This window comes from Hetaerina americana, unplaced genomic scaffold (genome assembly GCF_022747635.1).
Source record: "Hetaerina americana unplaced genomic scaffold, ioHetAmer1.1.p SCAF_7, whole genome shotgun sequence".
Lineage (NCBI taxonomy): Eukaryota > Metazoa > Arthropoda > Insecta > Odonata > Calopterygidae > Hetaerina > Hetaerina americana.
The window spans coordinates 44441970-44469903 of record NW_027287316.1 but is presented as its reverse complement, the minus strand read 5'-3'; the positions used below and the strand labels follow the sequence as shown (position 1 = coordinate 44469903).

Sequence of the window (27934 nt, the reverse complement as noted above, 5' to 3'; positions counted from 1 at the left end):
CACACAAGAGAGAAATTCCTGGATCTAGTCTCCGTCTTTCAATATTCATGCGCTTTGAATAAAAATGAAACCATCGTTAATGACTTCTTAAGATACGCGATAACGATGGACGATCCGAATGGTTATTCTTAAAGATTTTTCTTTTAGTTTTTCCACCCTAAATATGAAAAATCGCAGTTCTTGCTCGAAGCTCCAACTGTCGAACGACGACCACTAAACTTTGAAATAATATTCGAAGTTCATTGATTATGATTATTTTAAATCCTTTCGTTTATCTTTAATGTCATAACTAATCATCTCTAAAATTGATTCGACCTAATTGTACTCTCCATTCTTCGATCGACCAAACTCTTCGTGCCTAAAAAAGTGTCCCTTAAACATATGTTACATGCACCCCCCATTCCCATTCCGGGGCCTTCCTCTGTTATTCTTCTTGCTTACTTTTTCCTTGTTGTCTGTCTTCCTCCGGTCATGGTCTCAAAATTCGTCCGATTATAATCTTTTACCAAGTCTCAAAAGCTGAAACTAGTTTTAACTTGCCAGTCAGGGGTGACTTGATAATGATATGATGGCATAATTGTCTGAAAACGATTTTATAGAATACTTCATAAAATTTCCTTATGACTGATAGGAAACGTGGTCAATACAGGAATGATCTACGTAATAATTGTAATTGATTTTCAAACCGAAGATTAATAACGTCTGCTATTTATCCTTCTCAATGTCACTTTTACAGTTTTAGGATCTCTAAGTTCGTTTATTACGTGAAGATCAGTCTCTCATATAGCTCTCTGTGGTAGTATACGAATATATTGTATGTGCCTTGACTGACGATGTGTTCAGGTGTAAGCAAAATTTCATTTCAGCGTATTGCTCGTCGCGTGTAACCTCCATTGTAGCCGTTGATGAACTGAACATGTTACAAATTGCAACGGCTACCACGGAAGCAATAGTGAAGTGAAAAAAACGAAACATATACCACATATAAATTATTTATCAAGCCAACACTGAAACTTTAAATTGAAATTTTTGCATGATCAATTATGGAAGTAAAAAAAATGGATGACCATTCTTTATTAAATACCTGTAGCTTCATAGTAGTAGCCTTCATTAAAGGCCCTGGCCGGTAGAGTTTTTATTTTTCCTCTTTTTAACCTTTTTATTGTACCTTATGTTTTTGCTTCAAAATTTCGTTGTGTCGTAGTATTTGATGATCCATCCATTTGTTTATTTCTTATCCTAAGATATCTCTTTATGCTTCTTCCGTGTTACCCTTATCATTCTCGGCTTCGGACACCCCTTTTGAATTTTATTAGACTACTTCAACGCCTTGATTCGATGAACTTGTTGGCCAATCATCAGCATTGACACAGTTCATACACTATCGTATGTCTCCGGTGGCTCCTTAATTCCTAATGCTGATTTGAATGAGTACGGTCTGCGTTTCCATAGTAAACGCCTTATTGTCTTGGAGCTTATCTACATCAATCGCTTGTCGAAATTATTCATTCTACGTTATTTCTTTTAAGGTTTAGAGAGAAGAACCCACATATTGTAGTTGTGAGCTCCTCAAATCTGTTTGAAGAAATACGGAAATTGAGTTAATTCTTCTGTTAGTTGTGCGCAATCGCAAACAATTCATCGAACATTATGGTAAAGCCTTATTTCGTCATCCATAATAATAATAATAACGCATGTAAAAATGTGTAAGATCTAATGTATTATGGTTTTTTATATAATTTCTAATGTTCATGCATGATAAAGATGTGCTGCTCTCTATGCAAGAGATTAAGAGACACTCCTCGAGTTTACCCTCTGAGTCTTTTAACTTTCCTGAGGCAAAAATGAAAGCTCCCCGCATTACCCATAGCGTGATATGAAGGGAATTTGCCTTTTCATAATTTATACCGGGCTCATTCCATTAAAATTTAATTGAAAAGATGGGAGGAATTGCGTAGTCTGGTCAGAGAAACCGAAACCAAGAAGCTTCGTTGACCATTCATCGCCTGGGCAACCAAAAACGATCTCCGGTTCTTAGAAAAACGTTCGTTTACCGCGTTCAGAAATCGATCCGGCGGTATTAATCCGCGGAGAAGAGTCGATGGGACGTCACAATGATCCAAATTTATGTGATTTTTTTCGGGGCTTTGATTCCCTGCTCTCTTTGGTGTAAGCCTGCTTTCTTGGAGGTGCAATATTCCGTTAATGAGCACTCGGAAAAATATTGCCTAGAGGAAGTCATTAATCCACGCCTTCATATATTGAACCGTTGCTGTGTGCATTGCGAATATCACGTCATATGTTGCTTCCGGCATACCCCTCCTCTATTTTGCGCGTTCTGCGTCACGAGGATTATTCCAAATCTGCTGCATACATGGGCGATTGTTTCCATCCGTTCGGACTAATTCCGGCTGGTGCGGCGAGGCGCCGACCTTTTCGGGAGAGGATTTATGATTTGATTTGTTGGCTGGTCGAAGTTTGATAATGGAGTTAGGATCGAATATGGTAACGTGGTAATCAAGTTGTATCTACGTATACGTAGATCACATGCTTCTACACACACCGTTGACAGCATAAACAATGGTGAAATGATAGTTCGGGTGATTTAAAAACTTCAACATTAAAGGGAAATAATACATCAATTTAAACAAAACATGTCGCAATGTGGGAGTTGTGACAGTGCGTTTAAAACTTTCATGCATCTATAAACCAAAACTAGAATATTCCATACCCACACGTATAATTTGGTTGCATGGAGAAGTAATTTTGACGATGGGTAGATGGAAAATACCGATCCTCCACTGAAGAGGAATTGATTTTTTTGTTTCAATGTGAACGAATTATCAATAGACTTCTATCGATTATGTTTATACGGGATAAAATTTTAATGCATTTCGTTTATTTGGTCTATCTTTTAGAAATTAGTATTTCATTGGCACCTTCGAAAAACTAGGCGATATTTAAAATTATATATAATAGCGCGTTTATGATTTTCTTTAAAGCCTTTCTCAAATTTACTATTGTTTGCAAAAACTGTTAAACGTAGAGCAAAGCCTAGTGAGTTGTGAATCAAAATATATCTAGGTTACTGATCCACACCATTGAGTCTAGGACATTAAAGAAACAGTTTACTACCTCTTAAAGTTCTAAAATTAAATACAATCCACTTTTCTACATGAAATGTCTCAATTTTATGCATTTATATAGGTTTTAGTTTATGGTATCACATGATAAGCTTTCTACTCCTCGAAAGACTAGCATTACTAGTACAATTTTTGAACGGATTCATAATTAGTCAAATGTATTCATGCAGTTAATCATCATTTGTTCGTAATAAATAGAATTTAATTTAAAGTTCTAATTTACAAAATAAATTTGCCTTGGTTTTGCCAGTTTAAACATCATCCCCCTCGACGGGCTTGGTTTGAAAGTGCATTATTTTACCACTAGAGGTATTTCTCCATCCAAGTAGTCCTTCCATCTGCCTATAGAGGCGCATCGGGCGTTATTTTGTTGCCATGGAAACGGTGGTTTGAATTCATGACAATCAGCAACTTGCAATCGCTGTTCGAGTGAAGGCTGCCCTCGGGACCTACTTTTCTTAAGATCAATAACCTTAGCTTACGCTGATGGTCATTCCGTTTTTACCCTATATAATCTGCAGCTTCTCTGTCATTTTCCGATGTTCTGGGTCATCAATGAGAAAGTTCCACAACTTTTGCATTCCATTTCTCTAGTGGTTAGCGTCCATATACTAATTGAATGACTTACATTTTTAGAACCTACTATGTATTTCATGGTTTATTCCCTTTAGACAATACTTAACTCTTATAATATTATGAATCGCTATGCTACACTCAGTCAGTTAGGTGATGGAACCTACGGTTCGGTAGTTTTATGTAAAAAGATTGACACAGGGGAAATGGTGGCCATAAAAAGGTATTTACTGCAATGACAATTTATTTCCATTGATAAATATTAAGTGTTAGCTCCTTCAACTTGAATATATTCCGCAGGATGAAAAGGAAATATTACTCATGGGAGGAGGCAATGAATTTGCGTGAAGTTAAGGTAGATATAGGTGGATTATGTTTTTGTTTTGATTTTTACGGAATTCGAGTATATTAATTAAAATTTTTCTTCCAGTCTTTGAAAAAACTTAGTCATGCAAATGTTGTTAAGTTAAAAGAAGTTATCAGAGAGAATGACACGTTATATTTTGTTTTTGAATATATGAAGGAGAACTTGTACCAGTTGATGAAGGACAGGTATGTATGAATTGACATTTATAATATTAGCCTGGGTAAATTCATTGTAGAAAGGGCGGTAGAGGAGTCACGCTTAGGGATCAATTGCACATTGTGCTCAATGTCTTAAGTATTAGTTTAATTAGTCTAATTTCAATTATTCACAATAATAATTTATTAATATTTTAATTTGTAAATACATATTGCCCTTCTGACACAATCTTCAAAAATCTATCATAATAATATAATATCATTATACAAATAAATCAAATTACCTTTGACTGGCAAGTCACTTCTTTTTTAATTAGTTGGTTAATTGGAAATGAATAAGTATAATTTTTATCAGTGCTTTTATTTGATCCAGTGAAGGATGCTTAATCGTTCATCCTTTTATTACTGTAATTATACAAATTCATTTCAGATCTTTCATTTTGCAATGGGATAGGATCTCAGGTGTCAATTTGCAGCCATATGACAAATCATTTCAAAATAGAGAATAGATTGTTTCATAGTTCCAATGCAATATTATCTTATTTGTATTTTACACTTGTGATATGGAAGCATTATTATTTATTATTTTAGATTGTCTAGCCAAAGTACTTCAAATCCATAAGCGATTTGAAGTCCGAAGAAAAGTCTGCAAGTAAAATATTCCATCTCATTGAATATAACATCCTTTGATGATAATCCTTTTGCCAAAATATTGAAGATATGATACACCAGGGGTATCTGTAGATAGGTTATGAAAATATCCACTGTATGTTTATTGTCCTTAATCTGGCTGAGAGTGCATTTAACTGATTCTTTTCCAGTGGTCTTATCTTCAAAGACTTTGATCTAGCATACCAATATAGTAAAGTTTAAGATAATTTCCATAATATCAGCAGTAAACTCATGGTTTTTTGTGCTGCATATTGTTTAATTTTGCAGTGAGCTCTCAAATTCAAGCTGCTTGCATCATCTAATAACCTAACAAAACACCTGAAAATGGCTATGAATTTGAGAGTCCTCATTTTTTCCTTTTGGTTATTTTGCCCGCATCCCTCAAATTTTTTAGAAGCTGTTTCTTCCGGTATTCTGTTGAGTTTTCCATATACTATAAAGATATTAGATGAAATGTAGTTCAGTTAAGACAAAGTGGTTGGTGATTATCTGGATTACATATATACATATATATATACATATATATATATATATATATATATATATATATATATATATATATGTGTGTGTGTGTGTGTGTGTGTATATATATATATGTATATATATTATATATATATAAATATATATATATATATATATATATATATATATATATATATATATATATATATACACATATATACATATGTATAAACCATAAACACAGTAATCAACCCAAAGGTCGGTTTGGTAGGTCAGCTTGGGTGGAGCTGCAGGTGCCCAGAGAGGCCTGCCCGGGAATCAAACCTGGGCCCTCCGGTCAGTAGTCCAATGCTCCACCCTTGGACTACTGCCACACACGCACACAAATATTCTCCGATATTTCACAATAATTATAGGAAAACTAATAATGGGTGTGGGATTTGATGTATTTAGTATGCCAATGAAATAGCTTGTTAAAATACATGCATTATTATCATAGTTGCATTTAAGATATTACAGGCATATCTGTATGTAGCCATACATAATGGTAGATTTGTTATTAGAACATGTGATCATGATCATGTTCATTGCCTGGGCCCTTGTCAGCATTCACAATCATTGAACTCCCAATTTGTCTTGTGAGTAAAAGCAAACTAGAGGGAAATCATTCATCCTTCCTTTATGTAATATTCACAATGCCTGAATTTGGTGAAATAGGTGCTAATTTTTAAAACAAAAATGTACCATAAAGTTGGCTACTACTTACGAGCAGTAGTTTAAAATATTTTTTATCCCAAATAATGGATAACTCATTTGGTCCTATAAATGGATATACTTAAATAGGAGATTTTTAAACTAATTTCATGTAGTATCACATTGTAAATATAAATATATAGCAGAAATCATGGGTCAATCGCGAGCCGTTCACCCGTAGGTCAATACACAAATGTTTAGGAATTTAGTTAATATGCCTCTAACTTTATTTTTAGGAAAAAACCTTTCCCTGAGTCAGCTGTGAAAAATATTGTTCATCAAGTGTTGCAAGGATTATCATTCATGCACAGACATGGTTTCTTTCATCGGGATTTAAAGCCAGAAAATCTTTTGTGCTGTGGTCCAGAGTTGGTGAAAATAGCAGACTTTGGCTTGGCGAGAGAAATTCGCTCCAGTCCTCCTTATACTGATTATGTATCCACAAGATGGTAATGTGTAAACTATTGATTTTAATGCATTTTAAATTAAGTCCTTCAGAGTTGAGCATTGCCTTTTCAAGAGATAAAGATTTTTGTATCAAATTTTTTATTGATATAATTAATTTACTACTGTCATTTAAAAATATTTTTGGGATGGCCGGGCTGGCTCAAGTCATTTGGGAGTTGGGAGACTCATGTGTAGCTAGTGGCTTTGAAGGAACCAAAAGAGATGCAATAGGCAGGTTATGGCTTTTAAAAAATTAAGCCGTTTCCACAGCTCTATTGTATTTAATTTGCGAGGTGGTCCAGAGGAGATGGCCACTGAAATTGTTAGGCACAATTCTGTGAAAGGAGGTTCCTGCATGTTTTCCTCTGCCTTGTTAATAATACAAAAATTGTGGAAAATAATTTTTATTGCTAGGATTTCTAATAAAATTATTCCATTTACAGTTCAAATCTGTGACTAACATTTAGCCAGAAATCTGAGATCAAATTCTGATTTGCCTGATGAATTTTCATATTATGTTTTTGCTCAATTATATATTAACTTAGATATGTGTGAATGTTGGTGATGTTCTTAGTAGTGCAATTTTTCTCAGCATAATTGTTTATTTTTCATCCCGAAGGGTCAAAGCAAGGGTTTATTTTGATGGCTCTGTTGTAATAAGTGTGAAATTTTGTACTCTTCTCCAGTTTGAAATTTCAGTGTTTCTTATTTTCTTGTTATTATTAGATGTTTATTGTTACAGTTTAAGAAATATCTGTAATGGTTCCATGTGTACATTTTTTCAGTCTTTCTGATAGGTGACAGGTTAATTTCACTGTTGATAACAATGGTTCAATAAGCTGTAATATACTTTATAGGTACTTCGAGTATCCAGACTGCAGGCTCTTAACATAACCCCCATAGGTTGCCATATCATGGATCCTTTGTGGAATGCATATCTGGAGTTAACCATTTTAACCATTTTTTGAAGCTTTAGATGGATTTGCTACAGTAATTCTAACAAATACTTAAGCACTAGCTTCCACAAACAACTCATTCGTTTTTTGATTCATGGATGCAAATGGGTAGTTATAAAGCAGACAGAATTATAATATGTTTGTAGGTACCTATTCACAGATTGTTTCAGTGCCAGAAAAAATCTTATTTATATTTTATATTGTCATCCATATTTTCATTAATTGTGCATGTCAGTCCAAAAACTCAACTCTTCCTCCTCCTTGTTAACTTACAGTTTGCTAGGAAGTGATTATTATCTGGGTTATGCCACATTTAGTTTAGTCAAATTTTGTATAAATGACCGATCCCAATGGGAAATTTTGATTTCAGCATTCAAAAATTTCTCCTTTAACAATCTTGGTCACATGTTGATAAAACTCCAATTTCTGTCATTGAATGAAGCTGCAATTTAAATAAACTTCTTACACATTTACCAAATGGCTGGAACAGTAGCATGTTCAAGAATGAATACTAGTGGTCCTTCATTTTCTTTCTTCTTTAGAGTTAATTTTTTTTTAGCAGAATACAGAACTTTCTTGATCTTGTCTTATAGAAAATGTTTTTTTTTTACTTTCAAATAGTAATATAGGCATAAGTATGTGCATTTTTAAGTTACTGTGGCTGGTATTTGGATATCAAAATAGTTGGACATAATACCAGCATATTTAGATCATTGCAGACTCTACTCATGACGGGTTGTACATGTAATTATGATGAGGTTTGTTTGAGGCAAACCACTGAACATATTTGTTCCCATGTAAAGGTTTCAGATAAGTGATCTTTACTTTTCACACACATTTTCAATTAATATAAATAAATTCAAATATATGCTAACACCATTGTACTATATAAAAATAGTTAAATGCCTGTACAAGTCTTTCATTGAAGTACAGGTATTATATTTTAGCAGTGTCACATTGTATATTTATGTAGTATTTTCATCTGCAGGTATCGAGCACCAGAGGTTTTGCTTCATTCTACAACTTATGGCAGTCCTATTGATCTCTGGGCTGTGGGCTGCATCTTAGCTGAGTTATATACTTTTCGAGCCTTATTTCCTGGGAGTAGTGAGATTGATCAGCTCTTTAAAATTACATCCATTCTTGGGACTCCAGACAAGGTACGTACGTATGCATCAAAGTTAATAAGGACAGAAATTCATTTGGTAGCTATTAAGTACATAGAAACAGTGCCTGAGTCTTTGATCCATGACTAAAATGTATACATTGGATATTAATTGAATATGAATGAGCAAAATATGTAGAGCCTCTAACTTTTCCTTGTCTTTAAATTTTCTCCATATCCTCAATCATCTTTCCACCACATTGCCTTTCCCTTATTATTATTAATTTCTCAAAAATATAATACTTAGTCCTCTATATAATCTTCTCTCCAATTTTGTGCTTACACCGTTACATTTTCTTCTTTCATCCATAGTCTTTTGCACCTCTCCCATGATCCATGGCTTCTAATTCTCTTACCCTGTATTTTTCATATAATTTTCTTTGCTGCTCTTTCTATCCTGTTCTCAAGCTCCAATCACCTTACCCCAACCATTTTCATTCTCCTGTCTTAACTTAGATACTAATTAAATTTGTTCAATTACTCCTTAGAAAATCCAAGTGTTGGCACTCTTGGTTGAGTGGAGAACTAATGAAAAAAGTCATCATTTAGCAAAGACCAAAATTCTCTTCCATCAAGACATGCATAGGTGGACACCTGTGCAGTTTTAATGATGAAAATTATGGGATTTCAATTTGAATTATTACAACATCCACCATATTTACCAGATATGGCCCCCAGTGACTTTTTTATTTCCAAACTTGACAAAATGGTTCCGTGGAAAATGATTTGTGTGAAACAAGGAAAATATTACCAACACAGATACCTATTTTAAGAGCCTTCCAAAATCCTACTTTTTTGATGACTTAAAAAAGTTAAAGAAATGCTTGGGAAAGTGTTTAGAGTCAAAAGTAGATTATGTTGAAGCATAAAAAATCTACCAAAATAATTGGTTTTGCTATTTTTTTTTAAGTATATTAAACCATGGTATCATCTAACTGGTATTTTCCAAGGATTCCTTTGTATGTAATAATGTTGAAACCAGTTGTTAGTTATTATCAAGCCCCTTCTTCTGCAAAAATCAATTGATTTTTCTGCACAATCATTTACAATTCCTAAGCTGTACTCTCCTACTCTCTTCAATATCCCCCTTTACCCACCACTGTATTCCTATCCCCCATTACTATCAGGTGCTTCCATTCCAATTTCTTCCTCTAATTGTTTGTATATACTGTCCACTTATTTCTCCTTATGATCGCTTGTTGGCCTGTTCAGCTGTAATACAGCTAGATACATCATCACTGTATTTTACTTATTTTACCCAAATAATATTTGCTTTGATTACTAATTCAATTGTTTTTATTTATGACTACTATTTTTTCAATGCAACATTTCTATTTGTCCTCATCAAATGACCATGCAGTGTTTTCTTAAATTAATAACATGCCTTTTGGTCATTGCCATATATTGATAATTTATTTTCTAGAAATTATGTATTAATTTTCAAGTATATGTTTCTGCATACTTGAAGACCATCAACTCTAGTCAAATCTATGTTTTCTCAAACTGATGATTGATATGCATGAAAAAGAGAAATTTAAAATCAGCATCATCATGAGAGTATGAATAATGAGGAATGGGATAACATGAGTGAATGAGAGAATAAGATCATGCTGAGTAATTTTAAATATTTTAATGTGTTTACTATGTAAACTATGTAAAAAAATGTTTATGTGCAAATGTGATTCCCTTCATGGCTGACCCTTAAGCCATCAAGTGCATCAATGGCTTTGAGAACATAGAAGACCATCCTTAGGTAAAATGGCCCAAACATTCTATGAAATAATTTGAAGGTGCTATGGCTTGAAAAATGGCTGCCACCAAACTCTAGGCTACCAATTACCCAGAGGATGAGGCGGCATTCCTCCTTTGTATAAGTGAAAGTGGAGATCATAGTGGTCGGTATAGTGACATCCATCTCACTGCAGGAATGGCAAAAATTACTTTGATGGCTGCAGTACTTTCATAAACAATGGGAAACCACCGTAACATTAATCTAATTTTTCTTTTATTTAATTAAATAACAGACATGATGGAACACTTTTGAATAAAACATTCTTCAGGTCAACTAGTTCCTCATTTAGACCTGTGTGTCAGACCTACTGTAGAGATTACATCAGTCAAGTGTATCAATCAATTTAGGGTAAAAACTTGGGATGAATAATCACTCTGGGCATTAGAAGGGTAGACAATGTATTGGTAGAGATGCATAGAGTAGGGTTACACCTCTTAGGCTATGTGCAATGGAATAGCCCAAAGAAAGAGTCTTTTGGAGCAGCAGATACAAGATCATTCGCATGGTTTTTGTGAATGGAAATGTGGAGTTTGCATGATATTGCTGAAGAGTGCTGTAATGAGAGTGAATTTCTTGTTAACATAAAACATAAAGATCATTTTGGTGAAGTTTGCAACATAACCCATGTATATCGTAGTGATAAATTCAAGTTTACAAGCTAACTTGAATGCTGACTATGATGATGATGAAGTGGAGGAGATATATGATGACGTTGCTGAAGTAATAAAAAGTTTGTTGAGGAAAAAAATCTATTAAACTTTACACTGGATTGCAATCGTTGGAGAAGGCCAGGAAGGGGAAAATCAGAAAATATGGTCTAGTGATGTGGAATAAAAAAGGAGAAAGATTTTGGAAGTCTGCAGATAATGCAAATACCTGTAAGTGGTGGAAAACACACTTTTCAGAGCATTTACAAAGATGAAGGTGATACTGTTAATGATGATGAGATAGGAGGCACTGACATTAGCTTTTGGTCTGAATATGATGCTGCGGTAAAGGACATAAGAGCAAACAATGCACCAAGGATTTAGTATGCACCCTCAGAACTAATGAAAAATTCTGGAAATAAGAGTCTGATACAGATATACAACTTGATATGTGATATGCATATGAGAGGAGGATCACCATTGTACTTCAAAAGGAATGCAGTTGTCCAAATACCAAAAAAGAAAACTGCAGAATATGTGAAAAATTCTGAACTATCAGTGATATGACCAAGGCATCAGACATTCTTGCAAGAAAAATAAACTAAAAAATTGGAGAAGAGAGTTCAAGAGTATTTATAAAGTCCTCTTTGGATTTAGAAGTAGAAGTGGAACAAGAGAAAATAGGTCTGCTCTGGCTCATCATAAAGAGGAGTATTCAGAAAGATCAACTGAAATTTTCCATTCCTTCATCTGAAAAAAGCCTGTAACATTGTGAATTGGAATATGATGCTGCTACAAAAAAATTGAATAAACTACAATAATAGAAGCATGATGCATTCACTTTATTGAAAGTAGACAGCGGTGATTAGATGATGTGAAAGTAGGGAAGCAGCTATAACAAAGAAAGGAGTAATGCATTTCATTAATGGCAAAATCACTTTCCCTTCCTCAAAAATTATATTTTTGGTAATGGTGTTGCATTGCAATTGCCTTCTGTTAATACATATGAGAAGCAACCTTTCAACATCACTGAGAATACGTGATTGTTGCATAGATATTCATCACTCTATTTGAAGCATCTATCTATTTAGTCTTAGCCGTCTTGAAGAATAGGCCAATTGTTGATGTTGACCATTTATTGATGTGCATTCTAGATCAGCCATGCTCATACCTTGTTCCCGATTGATTTTACTTTTCATTTCTACTGTTATTTTCATTCTCTTATGGCTTTCTTCTTACGAATTTTTTTTGGGGTCAATTTTAAAACCATGCACTAAATATGCAAGGGGAATGATTGCTAGAGACAAACTGCAGCAGCAGGTGCACAATGAATCTGGGAATTCCCCTCTCCTCATAACTTGTTATGCAAAAAGGTGTGAGTTTAGTGAGTCGTTTTCAGGACCAATGTTATTGCCCTTTATGGGAATTAATCACTTTACGAGGTATTCCATAAGCAAGATTCCACTGTTTTTTTTAAATAATATGTAATTAAAAGTAGATTTACTTTTGTAAAAGTTCGTTCTGCTGTCTTTTCTGTAGTTGTTTCATGTCAATAATTTATTGTTATAGGTATTTCTGGCTGATTCATAATTTCCTTTTTCTTATTATAGCGGGACTGGCCAGAAGGACATTACTTAGCTGGAGCAATGAAGTTCAAATTTCCACAGTTTCCTAGCATTCCTCTTCAGTCAATTATAAAAAATGCCAGTTCTGAGGCTCTAAATTTTATGAATGACATGCTGAGCTGGAATCCAAGCAGGAGGCCATTAGCACACCAGTCTCTTAGGTAAATTATTTCAAATTTAAAATCCATTATATTATGAATTATTATTAGTATTTTCCATACTATACTTATTAATATAGGTGCATGTTGGTCTTGTATTAAATATTTAGGCAATTTTCCTGTGGTTCACTTCATTGTGACTTTTTTTAAGGGTACATAGCATTTTCGAAGAAGAATGTATTAAGTATCAAATATTGAGGTGATATTTTTGTTGGTAGAAGATGGAGTTATAAGGGAAGGTAACTGACAGCTGAGGACTTTTACACCAAAGGGATAGATGGGTATTTAAGAAAGGTTTTCAGGGGATGAGGGAAGGGTGGAGTGAAACTCTGTGTTTGCTATTAGCCTATTCTTGATGAAAGGCACCAAGAGGTCCACAATTTAATATCCTTTCTGACAGACAGAACAGACAGCTTCAAATAGAGGTCAGGATACCACTGAGAAATCCTGCCACTTTGAGAATTTAAACCTACAAAATGAAGAAATTTAGCATATTGAAATGTCATAGAAACATTTGCGATTAGATGCTGGGGCCATGTGTAATCAGGACAGAGCTCATTGGTAGTAGAGGCTTACATGATTGTTATACTATTCAATCAGTCCTTTGAACACACTTTTCCAAATTCTGAAAGAGCATGCATTCTTTATCTTCATTGACATTTTCTGAGGTTTTGTGAAGCTCAATTGCCACTCCAATCAGCCTTAGAATATATTAGTTTTCCTTGTCAAAGAGATTTTATTCAATATCTATTGCACAGTCAGCATTGCTGTTTTTTTATGTTGATTCTTGGAGTGTTACTAGCAGATGCTACTAAGTATCTCTCTCATTTTGTTACTTCTTTGGGATGATTTGTTAGATGAAGTCATATGTTATTCAAATTATTCAAGACCAAGAAGAGCACAGGTAAATGGCATCTTCAGAAGCTTATATAATCTTGAAATAAACAGCAAAAGTCATAATTCATTTTTTTTCCGAGAATCTGTTTAAGGTGCCACCATTAAAATTAGATTCCATAATTTGAATTTAATACATCCTTCACAGAGATTCCAAAGTACATATTCCATGTGATTCATGGAACCCATGAATTCCTAGAAAAGAATCTAGACCTTAATTTTTTGTCCTATCAGGTTATATCATCAGGTTTTCATTTGAATATGTAATCGCAATTGCCTAGTTCATAGTACTCTTCCACCGGATAACATTTTTTACAGATTATTATTATTGGAAAATAAAAATGAAAAATGGAAAAGCTGCAGTAAAATTGTAACTTCTATTGTGAATGATAATATGTCATACCTATCATTAACAGGACTTACATTTCATGGAACTGGTGATATGTGAGCATCAGAAAGAACTTCAATCATTACTTTGGTTGAACTAAATGTGACTTCTTTCATTTGACCCACTGATTAGGTATCCATATTTTACGATGAGCCAGAAACTTGGTCAACTTCATCATCATGATTCTAAGAGTCTGACGCACATCAATACTGGGTCCAAAATTAATGCTGGTCTTCCCAAAAGTATGGTACCTCAGCCTCTGCCTTTGCACACAGTACCGTCACATATCACAAGGAAGAGATTTCAGGAAGAAGGAGACTACATGTTTGAGTAAGATAGGAATAAATACATTCTTGATTATAATTAGTAAAGTAAATTTTGCTGTTCATGGGTGCTAAATATAATTGCAGAAAAAGATATTGACCTTGGAAAATTTTAAAAAGTTTTCTAAGGTTAATACCTGTGTTTAAACATTAGCTTTAACCTTGTGTGCTGCGGCATGACATGATTCAGATTCTTTATGACATTGGTATGTATAATAATTCATTAAAACAACTTGTTCCCCACAAGCCAGATTTTATACATTCACTCCATGAATGTTGAGCAGTTGACAAGATTAACATGAAATCATGTTTCAGCAGTGGGCAATGAGAGAAAAATTATTTAAAATGCAAAAAAAACAGAAAACAAATTTGAGAATTTTACACTTTGAAAAATATTCATCTTAACTAGGAATGGAAACTTACCTCAATTTCCAGCTGATTGCTTGATCCAGTTAAGCCAAGGCATGTACACACCTAAGGGCTTTAAAAGAATGAGATTTTCTGGAAAATTACTGTGAGTAAATTCACAAAATAATTGTCATGTGTATTACCCATTGTTCATGAGGTTGAAGCTAACATTTAAATGCATTGTTGTTTGCTTTTGACACATTCAAAGAAACTGTTGGGAATGCTGAAACAGTTTCTTCAGTGGAGTTACTCTCTGATGTGCATTTTAAGTGAGGTATTTTAGGTGTCCTCCCCCAGTCCAAATTTTTTTCCAGATTTATTTGTCCTGTCAGCAATGGCTTTTCAGAATATTCAGCATTGTATTTATCATTTTTTATTGATGTGAATTACTGTTGGTGTTGAAGTATTGACTATGACAATGCTTTGTCTGAGTTAGATTTTGTAGAATAAGAATGTACTTGAAGAGTTAAGAATGCCATTTTTACTTTCTCCATTACGTTTTATATAGGTGAATGAAAGAATATTAATAATAGAAATAAGAGCAGACTCAGTCAGTCTTGTGGTATTCCTGGTGTAAATGCTGACAAGCAGTCATAGGGAGGAAGAGATAGAGTCTTTACAATCAGTTACACAAAATGATTGACAATTTTTCTGAAAGAAAATCTCTGGCAGTGCTGTGGAATTGGAATGTGGGGGTAAGTGAAGGTAGAAATGGGAGTACAGTAAGAAATTACAGTTAGGGAAAGGAATGACCTTGGGTATAAAATGAAAGAGTTTTTAAGAAAAAAGGGTTAATGATAACTGACACATCATTTAAACGCCACAGTAGATGTAGGTACTATTGGAAAATGCCAGGAGATGCCATTTAGATTATATTATGGCTATTATAGATTCAGGAATATTGTGATCAGCTCACATAGTTTCCAATGGACTGTTATGAACTCGGATCACTGTATAATGCTCAAAAAGTGTAATGTTATATTTAAGAGAATGAGGAAGAAAAGGAATGATATAAAAATGATAAAATAATTTACTTGGGTGAAAAGGGAGGATTACCAGGAGCCAGTTGATAAAATACTGAGTGAGGGAAAGAGGATAGGTACATTAGAAGGATGAGAATATCTCAGGCAAGGAATATATAAAGCATCAAAAATAGGAATTTTGAATAGAAAAAGTGTGAGGAAGTCATGGATTACGGAGGATGGTTATGCAGATGCATGAAAAAAGGAAATGGGAGAATGTGAACCCAGAATTTTGGATAAGAAAGTAAGAGCATTGCAAGTTTATGGAGAATTTACATAGAAAGGGTTACATAGGATCAGTGTACAGAAAGTGAAGGAACTGTCGGGATGGAAAAAAGGAAATTTCATTTACACTATGATAGATTCAATTGGTAACATATTACTTTAAGGAGATGAGGTTTTAAAATTATGGAAATAATATATAGAGGAACTATATGAGCAGAAAAGTAGGCTAAGAATTTTGGATTTTTAAATGGAATATGACATTGATAAGAATAGCTTAGAACCAGGAATATTTTATTGCTAGATAGAAATGGTATTGAAGGAAAGGAAACCAAAGAAGGCCGTGGGAATAGATAGCAGCCCTGCAGAACTACTTAAGAATTTAAGAGAAATGAAGAAGGAATGGTTTGAATGGGCTCATTCATAGCATTTATGAGGGAGGAAAATGGCCAGAAGACTATTTTTGTGGCAAAAAATGGGGAAGCAGCAGTATGTGATGGCTATAGGACTATAAGTTCGATTTCAGACATGGTAAAGTATTACTTAGGATCAACAACAAAAAGATGGAGAAGAGAGAAAATAAGTCCTTCGGGGAAGATCATTTTGGGTTGAAAAAGGACATAGTGGTACATATGAAGTTCCAGCTATAATGAGGTCACTAGTAGAAAGGAACATAGGGTACTACCAGGATCCGTTTAAATGCTCTGTAGATTTTGAGAAGGCATTTGAAATAGTAAACCAGGAAGAATGAGTGGATATTTTTCTGAAGATAGGAATAGACTGGAAGGATACATAATCTATCTGAAACCTGTACGTCTCAGACTGCAGAGGTGTGGATAGCAAATGGAGAGTCAGGATGAGTATTACTAGACACGGGTATCATTTATAACCTGTTTTTTCAATTTATACGATATGTGAAATATATGGTAATCAAGGAATGGAATGGGTTGCAGCTGGAGGAAAAGTAGTGGGTAGCTCTTCAAATCAGAGTTTCAGATAATCAAGAATTAGTGATCCAGTCAGCTAAACGGTTGAAGTATTTTTATTATAGTCTAGTAATAGTAATAATAATAATAATACTTTATTCATTTTAAAAATGGTACAACCATATTAAATGTCGTCAATATAAGTATTATTTAACATATAAACATACTTTCTTAAATGTGATGAAAATTGTCACAAAAGAATTCATCCAATGAGTATAGTGGGTGAGCAAGTAACCAGGTATATACCCTATTCTTGAAACTCTGGATACCATCTGATTTCAACATACACTCACAAGTATACAATAAATACAGTGGTCTGCATGCATGTGATAGGCTTTTGGTTGCAATAAATAAAAAACCATTAACCTCGATTTAAATATGCAGTAAAACAGAGACATTTGAATGTTGCTGGATAGTGTTTTTCAGTATTTTTTTTAAGCATCACCTACTTAGTTTTACTCTCCGAATAAAATAAACTCCAAGAAAATGTGAGCAACTTCAGCTGAACAACTGGTCATTTGTTTGGTGAATAGTTGAATGATGTCTACATCCACTTGGGGTACTGGATGGTGCGACAAATTACCAGTGGATCATGAACTCTTGCAGTTAGCTGGGTGATTCATATTCCCTACTGCATAGATTGGTGCCCTTATGTTACCATCAGAGCCAATAGATCTTTGGAATTCAGCATTAAATTGCAAATTACTGTTGATTTTTAGTTCCAAAATCATATAGCACTGCTTTTTTGTTAATGTTAATATTTTGTAATTACACACCTGATTAATGTTAAGTGAAATAACCACCTTTTTTGAGCAAGAGTTAAGCATAGCCAGTGCCTGCAGGTATTACCCTAGTCGTCAGCCCCTAGGTATTTCAAAATTCTTGTAAACATATCCAAGTAGTTGTACATGGTGATAGCCACTCAGAATTAGTCAAGCTTACCCGCGATGGATCCAAGAACATGAACAATGATAGCAAATGATGCAAATAAATTCCTGCAGCTCAAATGCAGTACATAGCAGCCACTATGGCTTATATTCCTGCATTAGATCTCCACATTATACCCATGCATCTCGCCTCTACATCTCACCGCTGTGACTTACTGCCACGTCTTACCTACAGTGGTTGCAAACCCTAGTTATCTAGCAGCTGGCATTGAAAGAAATGTTGCAAAATGACTGCTTGTTGCGCTTCAAAAAGGGTAAGATGCCACCCTGTGCTGAACTAATTTAGAAAATAATGCTAAATTTAACAATCACAGATGTTCAACTCAAAGGTTATGGACCCTGGGAATAGACCCTGAATTCAACAGTTTCATTTTCCCTCTTTCTGATTAGAATCTTCCTCCAAATGTCCATGCTACGTCAATGACCGATACTTCAGCCTTTTTGTGATTATTATATTCCTGGAATACTGTGAAGAGGGGCACATTGAATTTGGTTGTAAGTCTGAAGATTTGGAGTTCGGTTCATTATAAATTTTTTGATAGAGGACGGTCAATTTCCATGTAAAAATTTGACAGGAGAGTAACACGGACTTGGAATTCCATAGAAAATATATTTATGGATCAACTTTTTTCTCTATGCTGTAGCATTTAAACATTAATGGTACGTGGCATAGGTACACATGTTTATATATATCGCCAACATGTGATGACTCGATGAGGGGAGAAATAGGTCACCCACCATTACTCACATGTTCCCACTTCTCTTTTTCCCCTTACCTTGTAGTGGTGTGGGTAGGTGTGACCTCTCATTCTCAATCCCACATTATCATACTCCTACCCTGTTCCTCCCACCCTTACTCACATGTTTCCACTACTTTTTTTCCCCTAGCTCTTCTCCCTTCCCCTTGCCCTCTTTCTGTTTTACTTTATTATCATCAGTTGTGCTTATTTTGTGCCTAATGAAGATAACATTTCGATCAAACTAGTATAGCTACTTTCTTTTTTTCTCTTTCCTTTAACCCTTTTATTTAAGTGCCCTTTGTCCATCATGTACACTCCTTCTTCTTCCTTCATCTTCCTTTATGTTGCATCCCTAACCTCGTGACAACTTGTTATTTTGTGCCTCTCAATATGAAATCCAAGTGCTGTAACATCAAACTGCGTCTGCAGATGTCTGTGATCAGTGGATTCTCTAGCATTATCCATAAGTTGTAATTCCTTGTTGACCCTAACTTTTCCCTCATACCATTTCTTTCTTTCTTCCAATTTTATCGTTGATGGCCATTTTCAACACCCATTATTAACCTTATTCCCTGTTGGTCCGTTAAACTTAGGTCACATTCACAGATGAACTCGATAGAGTGAAGAAAATATTGCAATTATCACTACAACAAAGGTAAAAGGAAAGGGATTGAAAAACTTAGGTATGTATGACCACTTCTTCAATGTAGTAATCAAAGATGTTTGAGCTTAATAGAGCAATAAATGAAAATGGTAAAAGAATAGATAACAGCATATGAATGTACCTATCTTGCATACAAATTGTGATAATTCCTCTCTTTTGATTCCTGCCTGTTCCATCCTTACCATAAACACCCTCTACCACCTCCAATTGGTATCTTTACTCCATTGGCTCCTCAAATTTGTTAATGAGTCTGACAGCTAATTGAGTGAAAGCCATCTATATCACAGAGTAAGTATTCTTATGAAATCAGCATAGGAAATAGTAATTTTTCTTATTCAAAGACATCCAGTTCCTACTTTTTTAAATTTATGGTCAAGTCATCGCAAATAGTTTGAGATTAATTATGCTGGAATTGATTACCTCCATGTAGGAAATATATTGATTGTTTAAAAAGCTTTAAATAAGCCTGAATTTTATGATCTGCTTACGCTTTGTCATTATCTATTATTTTTGTTTCAGTTTCTCGCATCAGCAACCTGATTTCAGAAGAAGTCAATTTCCTTCCAAAGAAAAGTTACCGTGGGATCCTCTTATAGCTCCAGCAACATTCCAAACCCAGACAAAATTAAGTGCAAAACAGCAATGCTTGAATATGGCAAGATATGTTGCAGGTCAAAGCACCAATGTTTCCAGGTTTGTGCAAAATTGCATCAATACAAATGTGGAAGGAACTAGGCATATTAGAGAAAAAATTTTCTTTTTATATAATAATTTCTTAGTCATGAAATTAAGGAATTTTTTTGGAGTATAATGGAATGCATGAAAGAGTTTGACCCTAAATTATCAAGTTTAATTCCTGCCAAGAATTCAAATGTGTGATTAGTAGCAGAAAAAATGTGCAATCATCCCCCACGGAAGACATTTTCTGTGTTGATCCATCATGATATAGATGCAATTTATATATAATCTAATGAATGTTATTAAGCATATATTTGAATTTTTTGGCATATGCCCCTCAAAATAGCAGCCACTGCATGATTTTATGATCAATTCATACAGTATAAAGAGACTAGAGATAATATAAATGTCTGCATATGTACCTAGTTGACTGTTTGTCACCATGTTATACCAGTACTTATTTTATATTTTTGACCTATTAACCTGTGGCAAGTGGCTTGAAATTGAAATATCTCATTTTGTGTATGTTGGTATGTGGGAAGGTATATTCCATTCAGGATAACCTGGCCCACACTCAGTAGCCTACTGATTGAGTGTACCTAGGTCATCTCATATAATAGGGAAAGCAATATTTACTCAGAGGGGCGGCATGCATGAACATCAGCTCGGGGTAAAAGAGGATGATAGGAAAAGAGTAAGAGGGGTCAGTTTTCTCTTCTCCACCCAAGTAGGTGAGCTCATTTACATCTCGTCACATGCACCTTTAAAATGTACTGCCCTAAATGGCGAATATTCTAAATTTGAACTCACATGGACCAAAGTCCATGATGGAATGCACATGATGTCAATTGTAAACATAGCTCTTTAAGTTCCTCTCCTGCCACCTCTCCTGCTCATGATACCCCTCTTATGTGACATCATCAGCCAGGGTAATGCAAATGGACTATTTTGTGGAAATTATAAACTATAATGTCGCCTGAGCATGTACATTAGGTTTGTTGGCCACTGGTCACTTGAAACTATCTAAGAAATCATGCATATTAGGGGTGATTTTCCAAAATATTTTTTGGTTTGTGGTTAGGTTGGAATCAAAAAAGTTTTCTTGAATGTTTTCATAACATCATTTTAAGGAAAAACAAAGGATAAGCAACCTTAGATATTCAAATTTTGTCGGCCTTGGATTGCCACTTCAAACACTAAATACTATACTAAATAGAGGCTAAAATTTTCCATTTAATCAGAGCCTACAGTTTTAAAATGTAATAAGGCAATATACTAAGGTTTATTGGGTAAGTAGAAGGAAAGTGTGCATGTTTAAATCAGCCATTGGGTGTGTTACCAAGGAAATGGCTCCCATGTTGAAGGATAGAGTTTCTGATGTCCCTTTTACCAGCCCAAGCTTGAATAGCTTCAAAATTATTAAAAGGGAAAAATAATTTCTTTATGTCAGAAATGTTGGTTAAAATATTTGGCACATATGTATGTATATATGACATAGCATGCTGTTATTATTTGATGATTGTATTCCATGGAAATGTGCTCAACCATATTTGAAAGGTTTAGATCATTTTTCATGTCTCCAAAACATATTTCATAGCATACTATCCTTCTTTCTCTCATGTATTCAATTTTTTTTCATGTGACATTCTGGGATTTTCACCTTTTAGTTTGGGTTTGAAATTACATTATTTTCTCTTAGTTTTATTTTTCCCTTCTTAAATTCAGGCCAAAAGAGATAGAATATGATGATAGAAGAGCATCTTATTTGAGTCCACAATGGTTGATGAATATGGATATTGGAAGACCTGACCCTGAGGGAGGTGCAGTTGTTCCTTCGTTACAAAAAAACAATGGTTTGCCTAAACAGCCAGGGTTGAACAAGGGGAGCAAAGTGTTGATATACCAGGAGCACGAAGAAAGTAAATTATCTGAGAAAAGTGCTAATCAAAGTCTTGTGGGGAGTAATATTCCTCCACGAAGGTTGAGTGTTGCGCCAGGGAACCATGGCATAAATGTTGGTAGAGGAATTACTGGAAGAATTGATTGGGCAGCAAAGTAAGTGAATTCCTATTTTGGTGTTTTTGGCCAAGTACATATTATATTGGTTGATGAAACTGCTTATGTATTATACTTATCGGCCAGAATACTTAAAATGAAAACCTTTGAATTCCAGGTACCTTAAGTGAATGAATTAAGAAAATCTTGAAGTATTAAGAATTCATATGAAACCCAATGAATGATGTATGGTGTGACTAAGTGGTGGCCCTCATTTCATATATCCCTGGAAAGTTGTATAATGGACTTCTTCCACAGAATGTTTCCTCCTATACAGGGAAAGGTACTTGAAGTATCATAATTTTACAATTATGCTCAAACAAAAATTTGTAATTTTATTTTTACTGGATATAACTTTTGACAAATCATGACCTCCTAATTAATTTTGCTGTCAAGATTTCTACTAACCTTTGAAACTAAGCGTTAACTGCACTGATACTTTTATGGAAGTGTAACATCTCCCATACTGGGAACCTTGGGAATTAATGTCATCAATAAATTTGAGTGTGTTGAGTGAGCCTCAAATGCTGTGCTGCATATTTTACCTAATGAACAAATGTTAATAATGTGTGTGTGTGTAATAATTTGTATATATGTAAATATATAACCGATTTTTTAACCTAAAATTATCTGGTTTTACCGTTATTTATAATAAAAAAATGCATTTGTGTGACTCCTTAATAACAGTAGAATCTTGATCTAATGATAGCTCATAATCTCCATCTATAAAAAACCACAAGCCATCTCAAATTCTCATTATCAGCAATGAATTTATACATAATCGCATATGAGCTAACTTCAACAAATTTCAGGATTGTATTGCATTAAATGTGGGTTTTTTTCTTGTCATCTGGATTAGGGCATCAACAGGGAAACTGTTAATAATGATTTATTACACTTTTTTAAGACTTTGCATAACATTTTACATGCACTGCCATTTTGTAATAATATGCATTAAATATTCTTAGCTGCCAATCTTAGTAGCTTCATTAGTTTGACATCACAAAAATTATGAATCATTGGCTAGAAATTATGCATCACATCATGGAACAGATTGAGAATGTAATCTCTTATTGCAGAGACATTGAAATTTACAACCTTTTCTTTTTATCTCTTAATTTGTAACTTAATACATTCTTCAAAATGGCTTACCACCCAGGGGAAGTTGTCATTGCTAACATATATCTGGCATAAATAACCTACTATTCACATTAGCTAATGCAACAATAATAGAGTACACATCAAAAACTTATTAGGCATACAAATACAAATATTATTAAGGTATGCAAACAAAGCACATGGCTTTTGGTGATTGTCCTAAACCTGGAGAAATGTATAGTAAGCTGAAATTTGCTCATGCCCATATTCACCTAATTGAATAATATCTGAAAACTTCCCTAAGTTCCCTTGCCAACTTCATTCTTTTGGGGTCATGGGGCCACGATGTCATGTGTCGCCAGAAATGTACAAGATACTATTAGAATAACAGTAATGGATCATTTTCTGTTGGGCTGGTCTTAAATTGACCAGGAAGGTATCAAGATGACTTAAAATTTTATTTATTTAACTTAGTAGCTAGAGATTTTAGTTCTTTCAGCATAATGTATTTATTAAACCAGCCCGAGATAAACAAGCCACTGAGTTAAAAATTAGATCATATATGAGGAAATATATTATAACCAGAATTATGTTGCATAGTATCTGCTTTCCATTTTTCAGTTGCTTTCCAGTTTTATAAATTCATTACATTTGATAGAAGCTTTGTGTGCTCAAAAACCGCATTGTATTCATTTCAAAAGTCTGAAATAATGGAGTGTTCTCTCCTAGTACTTCCTCAGCTTGTATGGAATGTTTGGTGTTTTCATAGTATACAATTCTGGTGGCCTTTGTGGGTTTTGCACTAGGTCAGGGTTTCAGCTGCCAACATTTAATGACTAATTCCATTGTTGTCCTTTGGGCAGTGATACCGGGTCATCTTTTTTGCTATAAAAATTGGCAAAAATGATGACCCAGTATCAACTCCCTGAGGAAGATGGTGGATTCAGCCATTGTAACATCAGCATCTTAAACCCTGATCCAGTGGAAAATCCACAAAGACCGCACTGCTTACTTCTTCCATGGAGAGTTCTCTCAGATTTATATGGACTAGAATGTATAGTATTAATAGCAGAATCAACTAATGACATTCATCCATGATAATGATGCAGAAGCATTCTAAAAGTTTCAAAGTATGTATAAGTACCTATGTGCACATTGGTTATAATTATGCAGTACTGCCTGTGCATTCCTTATTATTCTCTCTGTCCTTTAATTAGAGTTCTATAATTGACACAACCAAAATTTTTTACTTATTTTATCAGATATTTATTCACAAAATTACTGTATTTACTTAGTATACACTTTTATTATTTCAAAAATTCTTTTCCTCCTAGTTGTTGCCCAAATCTGAGATAAAACCAAGCTCATATTGTGAATGCATTAAAAGTTTATTTTAAATTCAATGCATTGGAACAAAAAAAGTAAATAATGTAATTCTGTCAATCCTTATTAGTAATAAATATATGCAATTCTTCATTTGATGAACAAAAATTAAACCTTGGATAGAAATGGTTTATGATTATTTCTGGAAAATGTAGTTCAGTACATTATGATGCCATGAACAAGAGAAATTTTTCTCCTGCTAGCCCATGCTGACAAGGATTTACTTTAACTTACTAACATTCTGGCCAATAGGGTGTCTTTAATATAGAAAACATTGGTTTAAAAAAAAATCATACTATTTTACAAGCAGCATTTCACATATTCTAAAAGGTATTTGATTTCAAGGAAAAAATTTTGGAAAACCAGTTGGAAGAAAGGGTTTGATTTGAATTATTTTTGGAATCCAGGAAATTTCACCATTTTTTTATCCAGTTGGAGACTGTTGATGAATTCATCCTTCTTCTATATTTAATGTGTGCCCTTTACCTCATGATTGATACTTTTGTAATTTTAATCAATGAATCATTTTAATCCTAATATTTCTCTTGCTATCTTCCCTCCCTTCTTTCTTTACATACATTTCTTTCGAGGTCATTTTGATTTATTTTTCTCATTCATTATAATATTGTTATCCATCTATTAATTTCTGTTTTATTGTGTTCATAGTATGATTTTGGTTGTTTGTACTATTAAGATCCTACAATTGGGGAGACTTGGACATTTTTATAAAAATTAAAGAAACTTCAATATTTGCAGGTAGTTCCAGGAAAAGAGTGACAAAGGTTCAAAAAAAAATTAAGAGGAGTTATTCTGGAGAAAATGAGACTTAAGGAAAATGAAAGTATCGCACTTACGTGAGCAACATTTTTTCTTTTTTTTATCCTTGAATCTTTTTCTTGAGTTAATTATCCTTTAACTGCGATTCAACACTCCATAGCTTTCTGATGCCCAGAAATCTCGCATCTCTGCTAGAAAAAAATGATATTGTGGTACGTATATCACTTAAAATAAGTTATATGATTTGAATTGGCACATTTTTCATGACCAAATTAGCAAGCCTGGGTTAAAATCCAAGCAAGCTATTGCCACTTGAGTGATAGGTGCATACTGCAAAAGTTTTTGTGTTTCAAGATCAGTTCAACTGCGTAGATGTTCTGAATTTTAGCGATTCAATATAATGGAAGCATACAGTTTCCAACCAAGGATAGTAGTGATATCTTCTTATACCTTCATCAATATAATTATTGTTGAACTCCGAGACTCTTATTAGATCTTTTTATGTATGATGGAGAGTCAGTGGGCAGAAATCATATTGGCTCCAAAATTTTGAAAAGGCCAGTCTGATAAGTGACTAGCTTGAGGCAGGAGAGGTTTGAGGGCCTGTATAATATTTTATTTTATTTCAAAATATGCCAAATTATCTAAATAATTATTCCACTGGGTACATCATTATCCTCATATTTAATTAAAATAAAATCTATGCATGGAAAGCTTTCAATTCTAATGAGTGGCCTGTACATGGTCCTGATGGAATTAAAAAAAATATATAGGATGGGATACCTTTATTTAATGCATGTTTTTGAGGAGGCCAAGTCATTTTGAAAAATGCCCCTTAGTGTGTTTTTTGATTGTAAGCATTGTACTTTCATTTAGTTAACAGTTAAAGCAATCCACCCCATCATTACATAATGATAGGTGATGGTAGAGTTCACCTTATGTTAAAGCAAAATGGGATGTGAAATTCACACAGGTTAGGCGACCTGTGCTGCCTTGCAGAAATTGGGTGAAGTTGAGGGTGCCCAGAAGTATCACCTAGAGTCAAACTCAGGTCCCCCAGGTAGTTGCCCAGCACTCTACCCATTGGACAACATGTCATCAGTTTCAGTTATGTGGATTGTATTTTTATTTTTATAACCTCTATGAGTCTAAAACATGTCGTAATTTTTTATAGGTGAATTCAAAGTTTTGGAATGACATAATTTTTCACTTTATAAACCAGTTTAATGAAGATTAAATGATAGATAATAAAATATGTATTATATTAAAAATAAAAAAATTAAAATGAGAATAAACTTTAATTATCATTGAAAAATGAAATATGAGGGAAAGGAAATGCCAGAGGAAAAATACTGTTGGATTCCTACCAGCAGTGCAAAATAGTGGTAGAATATTCTTTTCCCCTTCCACCTCACTTTCCCAGCATTCTCTCCTCTAATACCTCTTCAACATCCAATTGCCCTCCAGCATCTCCTACATCCATCACTTGTCCTCATCAACGTCAATCACTTGTCATCAAAAAACCTCTCTCTTCCCCTAAAATACCTAGAATTTTGCTTGTTTTCCTCATTGTTAATTTTATTTTTTCTATTTTTCTTTACACTCTCACATCTCAAGAGCCTCCAGTCTAAACTTATATTCTTGCCTCAAAGACCGAGTTCATGAATCATACAAAACTATGCTCAGCATTGATGTTTTCACTAATCTTTTCTATTAATCTTTACTTTAAGTACCTGTCGTCAACTCTCACCTTGTGCACAGTAATTGCTTCTTTGCCTAATGTAATTATTTTTTAACTGCCCCAACCACCCTGCCCAACCTTCTTTTACATACATTTTTTTGGTCTTGGGGGGGTTCAATCAATCCCTCTCAATCTCCTCTATAGTGACACTCCAGTCCTGCGGTGCGGTCTCTGATCGCCTTCCCTTCCCAAGCCAAAATGAAGTCCATATTAGATATTTTATTTTAAATTATAATATTTCATGCTTTAACTATTTTTAACATCTGGAGTTGAATATGAAACAATATAGACCAACAAGTTGGCCCAGCCTATTTTCAGCCCCGACAAAAAGTTATTTACCTACCACATGTACTGGATGCACTATCCATTATGCTTTGGCATAACTTGAGAAGAGCATGAACTGAATTAGCTGGTAATGAACTGGCACTTTTGTAATAATGGTTATTTAACTTTATATAATGAACTAGAAAATTATTGTTTTACCTAAGAATGTAAAGGGACAATAATGGGAAGAATTTCGGAGGAAGACCAAGATTGAATGAAAAGATGGCAGGTGTCAGAATAATTGTTCTTATCTATTTACAAAGTTTGAAATTTTTAGCCAGAATATGACATTTAATTGCTGTGCTCACTCAAAAGTTCTGTGATAACTCTGTTTCAAAGCACATGATTGGAAAACTAAGTTGGCTCTAG

General features: G+C 34.1%; 1 protein-coding gene across 1 annotated transcript; it reads left to right on the top strand.

The window, feature by feature from the left end:
* Positions 1–3838: 3838 nt before the first annotated feature.
* On the top strand, positions 3839–22579 carry LOC139696414 (serine/threonine-protein kinase dyf-5-like). The gene is made up of 10 exons (XM_071595169.1): positions 3839–3939; positions 4017–4071; positions 4147–4268; positions 6362–6574; positions 8517–8688; positions 12743–12918; positions 14330–14527; positions 20029–20202; positions 21913–22242; positions 22361–22579. Exons 1-10 carry the CDS (start codon positions 3839–3841, stop codon positions 22371–22373), a joined length of 1554 nt encoding a protein of 517 aa, XP_071451270.1. The 3' UTR covers positions 22374–22579.
* Positions 22580–27934: the final 5355 nt, after the last annotated feature.